Here is a 9,473-nt window from a genome sequence, read left to right as displayed (position 1 = left end):
TTTCTTTCCTTTACTATTTCCTTCCTTGAAATAACTCTTTATCTTCATATTGCCATTGTGCAAACGAGTACGAAAGCACCAAAAATCAGATGCAAAACAGAATAGTACCTCCATAATTATTTATTACCAAAACATTACTTGTTAATCAAGTTTTAGTCAATTTTTTCAAGTAAAACACTGTACTATTATGAGACATCCATTGGGGTGCATATATGTAAAGTTTGAATTCTATACACAAGATCAGTTAAGAATTTCATAATGGGCAACTACTTGGAAAACTACATCACAGGTACTATTCCATATCAATTCAACATTTAGTTGCAGAGTTTGTGGAGTTCAATTACTATTACTACGAACATGGAAAATCAATTGTCTCAGGCCATTTCATGAAAGACTTTCTCAAGTTTTATATTCTCTTTAAATCTTCACATAGTGATGGATTTGCTAAGGAAAGGGCATGTAAATTAATAAAAGAACAAAACTTTCCTACCTTCTGCTCCCTGAATAACAAATGCAAAGATTTACAACACAAACATATCAAACGCTAATAAAGGGAAAAAAAAAAAGGATAGCTATCTCAACCGTTTAATCTAAGATAAACGAAGAACCCTTAAATTATCAACTGCCAACAGGGCTGAGGGAAGCCCTCATTTGCAAGGAATAAGATATAAATTCACAGAGAGAAAAATTGTCTACTGAATCAAAAGAAAAAAATGTTTTAGACAAGCATCGAGCTTAACTTAAAAACATCTAAACATTTCAGAAGCACATTTTTTTAATTAAACATCTAGACATAGTTTAATTCTCAACCAGAGAACAGAATAACAGCATCCTTTGATGATCTCGGAAAGCTTAGCATCTTATTTGCAACTCTTCTGTAGTCCACATCTGTAGGAATCCATGGTTCATTTTTAGAGGAGCCAATGAAGATTTTCTCAAGCACCATTGCATTCTTTAGCACAACTTCCAGAAATGAAAGGATGTATTCATTCCCACCCCAGAAGCCGTAAATCCTTAAAGTCTTGAGATACAGCACCCAACAAGGCCTTGATATCCAGTAATTTCCTCCACTAAAGTCGTTAGATTTCTTAAAATACGACCCAAAATAATACTGCAACATAACGTTCCAAAGTTATTTGGTTAAACAAGGATCAGTCCAAAATATAAGGCAGAGACAGATTTAGGGCTGATTTGACTGAACTCGTTGCTTTCAACTCAAACTATAATAAGATCACACTGATCATTTTGAACTCATTAACTCTAGAACCTGGGTTTGCCTCTGTTTAGATGATCTTGTGAGAAGATAAGAAGAATAACAAAGTAGTAGAAGGAGGGAATTTGCATACCTCTTCGAAGCGGGATGTCATGTCTATGTTCAAGGTCTCAACCTGAGGACAGCTTTGTAGAAGGATTGTTATCCCAGGAAGCTCCCATTTCTTCATATGAGTGTTTAAGGTCAAGTATTTGCATCTCATCCTGGGGCATGGCAAGGTTCTCATCTCCAAAGTCGTAAGGACCTAGGCCATTAATTATCAGAAGATTGGGTTATACGTTTAACTTACAGCTAAAACAATCCAAGATCTAAAGAACACCCTAGTATAATACTGTTGGATCCATTCTGGTACCTATTTTAAATCCGCAAAACCACCATGGTTGCAAAGAAATTAAAGTGTCTCCCTCTTTCTTTTGTTTTCCTTTTTCCTTTATCTCTCTTTCTTTCTCAAAGTTTTTAACTTTGTGAAATTTGAAAGAAATTCAAATTATTCAAGCAGGTTTAAGGTAAGAACAATCGAGGAGCTGTTTGAAGATCAGAATATATGTTTGAAAGCTGGCGCTGCATAACTGCAGAGATCCATAAATATAAAGGTACAGATAGAGAATAATGCTTCTGAATCAATGGAAGAGTAGTAACACTAACATAAAGCTATTGCTTTGTTAACATATGCTACTTCAAACACTTTGCATTGTGCAGTAACAAATTTTCCAATTTTCCATATAAATGGTAGTACTACCATAGCAAGGGATTTAAGTGTATATAATGTCTATACTATTCGTGTAGCTTAATCTGCAGTAGCATGTTAGTGACCATTTTTATCAGGTTACTCTTATCGTAGAAATTTACTGGTAATTATCTTATAAGTTACATGATTGTGTAAATATTTCAGTGCATAGAATTATAAACTCTTCAGCAAATAAAGAATACTAAACTTTGTCGAGTAAATGAAGTATGGAGAGATAGCTCAAACCTGCAAACACCATGTTCCGATGGAGAGTTTCTCAACGTGCTGGAGCGACACAAGGAGATCTTTCACCATATTCTGATCAGTTTTAAAATCACCCTCGTAATTATGTATGTACTCATCTGGCTTCCTATAAACATTTAGCTTAGCATCGACCAGAGCTTTTACATCCAGAAGAACAAGTATCTTTTTATGAAAATGGCCGCTAATCTCCAGTGAAGTAACATTCCTAGCATATATTCTCAGCTGTTTTTCTTCTTCATTATCATCATCATCGTCATCCCAACAGCCTTTGATCGCCAACTTTTTCACACTTTTGGAATCAATATTAAAACAACCAATCCCGTAACAACTCCTAAACTTCAGAGACTCCAAAGCAGGACATCCAGAACAAATCTTTTTAATAAAATCCTGGTTCAATTCAGCATATCCAATTTCTAAAATCCTAAGGGAAGGCCAATTAATCTCCCCTTTTGGTACAAGATTACAATGGCGCAAACTTAGGTCTCGTAAGCACATATTGGAGTACATAAGCTCGGGTAAATTGTAAATCTCATTCAAATCTCGTGACCTTAGATGAAGATTCAGTTCCTCCACATATTTATTCTTGACGAATGTAATCCATTTATTAACGTGTCGAACAAAGCGTCTGCTGTAAATAAAATCGACCGAAAACTTGTTCAATTTACTAGGCTGGCAACGAAGTAGGGTATCATCAATAAAAGTAACGAACTTACTGTAGGTACCATGATCATGTGGGCCTGAGTAACTGAAAATTAGGGTTTGTGCTGAAGTCCACAAGAGGTGCCACCTTTTTGACAAAACTCCAGTTCGTATAACTTCATCCATCTGCAAGAAAGAGAGGATGTGAAGTATCAAAGAATCTGGCAAGGCGCTAATTCGATCTGTTTTTTCAGTTTTACGACGTTTCACGTGAAGCAAATCCGCCTTTTCTTCTTCTTCTTCTGATTCAGACATTGTCGCAGGTTTCTGATTGAGAAATTGGAAGAGATGATTTGGGAATTGCTGAAAAAGTTAGTATCTTCTCATTATCTTTCGTAAATTTTGGTGTTATTCAGAAATCATGGGGCTGGAACCTTGCCTTTGATAAGGAATCACTAAGGGGGTCGTTTGGTTGCAATAGGATTTATACGGATTGTTGTTTATTCAAAATTTTCAGAGCGAAAAAATTTAAAAGACGCCGTTGCCGGGGATCGAACCCGGGTCACCCGCGTGACAGGCGGGAATACTCACCACTATACTACAACGACTTTGTTACTCAATACTGATGGGTTAGCATTATATTTTATGTTTCCAGATACTTCTTTTTCACGTGCCACTTAAATGACACTCAAATATAGTGCAGATAATAAACGGTATTCTCTCTGTTAAGGGGTCGTTTGGGTCATGTGGAATAAGGTGGTATAAAATTGGGATTAAATTTATTCCATATTTGATTTAGGGTATTAATTAAGTCAAGTATAAAATTATACCAAATTGAAATTACATAACCGATCTCCTAGGTGGGATAAATAACGCCAGGATTAATTACCCTGGGATAAAGTTATAAACATATGCTTTGGATCGTTATATGGTATATCCCATTTTCAATCTAATCAACCAAACAAAGCAATAATGTTAAATAATCCAAGAGATTATTAATCTCAAGATTATAATATCATAATTAATTTCAGAATAATTTTGCCGCAAACCAAATAATTCGTTAAGGGAGAATATAATTTCTATGGAATTATATGGAGCTTGACGAAGCTAGAGAAAAATCTAAGAACAATTTACCTGAAAAGGGGATGGGTGAATATATGGTTAAACAAAGTTATTTCATTGGAAATGATTGCTCTGTTCACTTTGCATATTTTCGTTCCTTGTCGGTTTTTTTTCTTTGGTCGAAAAAGATAAATTTTATTCAACCAAATTGAGCAATTTACAGCACATGCTTTTGTGTATTCAAGAGACAGGATCAACAAAATAACCAAATCAATTACTCTAAGATATCCTAGTGTGTCATCAATTACATAATTTATCACCTTCTAAGAAAGGCACAAGTTCAGTAATCTCATACATCAATCGTAATACGTATTAACAAGGAAAACTATTTAAATTGTTTACAGTATGCTTCCATTTTGTTTTTATTCCTTATTGGCACTTACATATTCTTAATTTATTGGTTACTTTAATTGCCTTTGGAAGTTCCTTTTAAAAATTAAAACATACAGTAGTAATTTTTCCGAAAATTATTTAATTGGATGTAATCTTATTTCATGACACGTTAAATTACAATATTCCCAAAAAAAGGGGGGAAAATCTAACAATCTAAGACTAGCGGTAGATCACAAAAAGAGTACTCCTATATGTTGTTGGACCTAAACTGACATGCTGTCACATAGGCGTTTTCTTTCCGCCGAAAAACAGCCCGCTATGCGGTAGTCAAGTCTCAAATTGGCTCAGCCTTACTCCGATTTTCTTTCGCTTTCGACGTTTAACACTTAGAATATTTTCAAGGCAACATAAATAAGTAAAGGGATAAGCAGATTTACAGGAACTCTTTCCCAACTTTTTATAATATATGAATTACAAAGGAAACTCTCGAGTTTGGCAAGGTGTTGTCACCTTGGCAGACACCAACTTATAAAATTGCCGACTCTTGCACAAACTGCCCTATAAAAGCCCCTGCCTAAGGCATTTCGTGCTGCTCACTCTTAGCGAGGCAATGTCACATAATTTGTCATGCTCAAGCCTTGACATAGACAACCCTATGCCTACATCTTGCTCAGTTTCCCTCTCTAGGTACTTAGCCCGTTTTAGGGGCTGCTAACACACATATTTATAGTGTAGTCAGCCCATTTCAGTATTCATATTTCAGTTGACACCCCAACTGATAGGCTATGATCACCCATGATAAAAAAACGTGCATGTCATGCTAAATACATGCCTAAAACGTGCATGGACTTCGCCCCATTATTAGCAACTCTTTGGACAAGGCAGTTGTAACCGCCTAATTGCACAGCATGTGCATCTTCGCCGTTGATCATAGAGATCAATGACCACAAACGACCATTCCTAAAATAAACTCAAAAGACCCCACACACCCTATCATTCTATACTACCCGCCGCCCTGAAACCCCCTTCTGCTCTCAAACGCTCTCAAAACCTAACCCTAACAACCTTACTGACCCTCGTCCATGGCCATATCCGATGACTTCTCACCACCTCTCAGGCCTCCAATGGCCTCCCTCACGTTAATCTTGTCATCTCTAGGGCCCTCAAGGGACCAGGGCTAGTTGGCTTGCATCTATGATTCCTCTCTCGCCTGTTTCAGGCCATTCCAGTGTGATTCCGAGTAAGATTGTCCTATATTGACTATGATCTATGGTTTTCTGAGTATGTTTTTTCACCTCTATGTTGTTCTCTTCGAAACCCTAATTTCTTTTTCTAAACTTCTTAGATATATACAGTTCTGAAGTAATTTGGGCTTGTTTTATGTGAGTTTTACAACAACCTTAAGATTCTTTACAAGAAACGTATGACTTTCAAGTGATTTTCATCTTTTCCTAAACTAGGGTTTCCAGAATTTCTTTTTACAAATTATTTGATGACTTTTTGTGTTTAATCTTCTACTTCTCATCTATTTTTTTGACTGATTTTGTAAGTCTGCTACAACCTTATCTCGCTTGTACTGAAAACCCTAATTTTTGGGGTTCTTCGTTTGGTTTCTGAGTATTGGTACATCTGATTGTGCTCTTGCTTTGGGTTCTTGTGATTTCTCGTGATTTTCTTGTCCTAATATGCTTCTACTGAATTTTTTAGTTCGACCCTTTCACTGATTCTATATGCTTATGTTCATCCTGACTATTCATGTTAAGACCTGTAACATTCTCCTTGAATCTGTGTCGTTCTACTATTTGTTTTATTAAAGTTATGGGGAATCCTGACTATCCATGTTCTACTTTATTTTATATGCTAAACATGCTAACTCTTTCATGGCTTTCTTTTTGATTATTCTGAATTCCTTGTTTCTTGGTTTGATTTGAACACTATCCCTTAAACTTTCGATTCTTACCTCTCTACTCGATTTGATTGAATTGTTTGCCTTAATTATTTTTTTCTTGCCTTGTTTGTATTTTGCCGATTCTTACTAGTTTGTTTCCTTAATTAAAACTTCTGTTCATTTACCCCTAATTACCTACTCTATACCTAAACCTTACTTGATTTTTTCCTTAAATACTTAGTATGTTGTTACAGTTGATTTAACTGTCCCTTGATTAAGGGAAGGACCTGCTGATTTACATGTGACTTCCCTAATTTGCTACTTAATTAATCTTTTACCTTATTTGTTAAGCTTTTGATTACTATATAAACCTCCACTTATTTTAATTTTTACACAACGAACATTAGTTTAAAAATCACTACTCCTTACACTCTAAAGTTCTCTTTCTCTTCTACTACTTGCGATACTCACTGATCTAGCCGGCTGAAAGCCAAGGCTAGATATTGGAACTTTATTTGCTTTGTATTCTGCACCATTTTCTTCAACTGGTATGTCTCTAGTTAAGTTTTGAAATTCAAACCCTATATGTTTCATTCCTGCACTAGTTCATCAGTTATGAATTTAACTTGTGTTCCGGCTTATTTCTTTGCTTAGCATGTCTAAACTCTGTCCTATTCAATGTATGCTTTATATTCTGCACTCTTTCCTGCTTCAAGATATGTCATGCTTCCTGTATCACCACTATGACCTATTCTTAACTACTTACTGTCCTTGTTTTGTCTGTTAAGTCTCTAAGTGTTTTATGTAGTTTTGTGACTATATGCTTCCCCTATCCCTATCCATGTACTCCAATATGACTCTTATGTGCCCCAATCCCTTTATCCTCATGAGAGATCTGTTTGTTAAGTATTTTTTCTGAATCTCGATGTTTTATGACCAACTGATTGTTTGTTGTTTTGGTACTCTCCTTAAACTGTTTCAGTACTAATGATTTTCAAAAGTTCTTTTCAGTCCTAATACCTTTCTATTAAACTCTTTCAACTGTTATGCACTCTCACTTTACTTTTAGAATACTAGGTTCTGCCCCCTTTGACATGTGTACTGCCTTGAGATCCTTGAGATCTCTCTGAACTATGGCATGTCAGAGCTAGCCTTTCCACACTGCACCTAAATCAGTTATTATTTGAGAAAAGGTCTAGGTGTGAGCACTGCCCGGGATCCTTGAGACCCTTAGGGAACTCTGACATATCTGGACCCCAAATTGGCTATGGAACTTTGGCATTTGAGGCTATTGGAGGCTTGGAAGTCATTTGGGCCTACTGCAGGCTCCATATAGATTAACTACTGTTTATTTATGCATTTTGATTCATTGGTCTGTCATAATTATTGTAGACAACATTGGGGTGATTAGTAAAAAAGGGGTGGGTAGTTATATATATGTTGGGTAAATCGGTTAGATACCATACCTATAGGGATGCGTTAATTCAAAAAATGCATTTGCTATGTTTGTTTTACTTTCACAGTATTAGAAACCATGCCTATATGATTTAAATGGCTTTAATAATAGAAATCATGCATATAGGGTTAAAAGTCAGCTTTTATATTTAGATATCATGTCTATAGGTTCAAGAGTCAGCTTTAATAACTAGATGTCATGCCTATAGGTTTTAAAATCAGGTCTAATAGAAATCATGCCTATAGAACTTAAAATCAGTTTAGTTAAATAAATCAGTTTAATTAATGTTTGTTCATTCTGAATTAGTTTAATTAACTGTCCGTTTCTCTAAATGAGTTTTCAAATACTGCCTTAATTAATACCGCTAGAAAGCATGTCTATAGGATCTCAAGTTATCCGTTTTAGAACTGTTCACTGTTTTACTACATTTCTAATCAATATAGATACCATGTTTTTAGGACGTCACTGTTATGCGTTTAGGCAAACCTCTAAGGCGATTTAAATTCTGCAACTATAAATTGTGCTTTGTTATTTGAGACTATGCATATTTAACAGGTATAAAATTAGTAGGCAAGCTAATAGGCCCTTGACACTTGATCCTAATTCATGTCGTATATTCCATGCTCACCTAGATATCATGTTCTAGGATTTTCTCTTAAATACTTGACTGTTGTTTGAAGACGTGCATTTATTTGTTATATTTGTGGAGGTGACTGTGAGCCTGTAATTTGTTCTCTTTAAATGCAGTCCTAATTGTTCTTGATTGACGCCTAGACTTTTTATCCTTTAAAATCTTAGGAAGGTCTAGAACTGTCCAAAAGTAGAGGTCCTAAATACTTCCAGGGTCACGAGGAAGAGACGGGTAGTGCATGCATAAGACATTTACAAGGTTGCTAGAGCGCTTTAGGCTATGACTAAGGGGAGAGAATTGGGTAGTAAGGATATGATGACTACACGTTAATGTCATGTGTAGCCCCTCATTGAGGAGTGATTATCGAGCATTGCGTGGGGTGATCATGTAGGCTAACCAACTTAGGACCCCTCTTTCCCAATTCCTGATGTTTAAACTTTACTTTTCTCTATATATGCAACTTGCTCAAGTCTTTTCCCTTTGTCTCATTACTTGAGTCATACAATGTCCAAAATATGCCTTTATTTGCAATTATGTATTTAAACTATTTGCTTGTTAAAATGACTAATTCATAAGTACAAGTTTGGTCGAGACCCACCGTTATGGACCGAGAGGGATGTCTAACACCTTCCCCTCAAGTTTATTTCGAGCCCTTACCCTAAATCTCTAGTATTTCAAATTAGTCTAAGAGTTAATCGCTCTAGGTGCTCTAACGCACCATAATCCGTTAGGTGTGACTCTTCAAAACCCAAATTTCTAAAAGGAAATGAGTTATTACCTCCATGAACGTCGGAACCCGCACTTCTCTCTCCACATAGGGGAAAAAGGGGGCGCGACAACATGGTGACTCTGCTATGTCTTTAGGCTCTTACCATAATGAACTTGCCTTTTGTGAATTAGTCCAAGCATGCTCCATCCCACATACCCTTTTCCCCTTATTTGAACTTAACTGTCTATTTTTAAGCATTTATGATTTCTTTATTACTGAAATTGACTTGTCTCCTTGTTTTCTTTTTCTGTAACTGTCTTTCAATTATTTAAATACTGCATTTATTATTTTCTTACGTACAAATACTTGACTACATGCTATTTATTGCTGCATAAATCATGCTCTACATCATATTCCACTCGCGCGTATTA

At 35.8% G+C, this 9,473-nt stretch overlaps 1 protein-coding gene and 1 non-coding gene across 2 annotated transcripts; both read right to left on the bottom strand.

Annotated features, from left to right (window-relative positions):
* Window positions 1–584: 584 nt before the first annotated feature.
* Window positions 585–3,383, bottom strand: LOC104247091 (F-box protein At5g03100-like). The gene is made up of 3 exons (XM_009803036.2): window positions 2,247–3,383; window positions 1,347–1,517; window positions 585–1,111 (listed from the first exon to the last, which is right to left on the bottom strand). Exons 1-3 carry the CDS (start codon window positions 3,216–3,218, stop codon window positions 806–808), a joined length of 1,449 nt encoding a protein of 482 aa, XP_009801338.1. The 5' UTR covers window positions 3,219–3,383; the 3' UTR covers window positions 585–805.
* A 56-nt stretch (window positions 3,384–3,439) lies between these two features.
* TRNAD-GUC (transfer RNA aspartic acid (anticodon GUC)) lies at window positions 3,440–3,511 on the bottom strand. The gene has a single exon. It is a non-coding gene; the product is annotated as a tRNA-Asp (tRNA).
* Window positions 3,512–9,473: the final 5,962 nt, after the last annotated feature.

The sequence above is a fragment of the Nicotiana sylvestris genome, chromosome 2 (assembly GCF_000393655.2).
Source record: "Nicotiana sylvestris chromosome 2, ASM39365v2, whole genome shotgun sequence".
NCBI lineage: Eukaryota > Viridiplantae > Streptophyta > Magnoliopsida > Solanales > Solanaceae > Nicotiana > Nicotiana sylvestris.
This window is presented reverse-complemented; position numbering and strand designations above follow the sequence as displayed.

Bases quoted from the DNA above. Each gene is read 5' to 3' on its own strand.
- LOC104247091 (XM_009803036.2), bottom strand. From the start codon at position 3,218: ATGTCTGAATCAGAAGAAGAAGAAGAAAAGGCGGATTTGCTTCACGTG. The intron at 1,518-2,246 runs GTTTGAGCTATC...TTAATGGCCTAG, and splicing joins TCGGAACATGGTGTTTGCAG to GTCCTTACGACTTTGGAGAT. The intron at 1,112-1,346 runs GTATGCAAATTC...GTTATGTTGCAG, and splicing joins TGACATCCCGCTTCGAAGAG to TATTATTTTGGGTCGTATTT.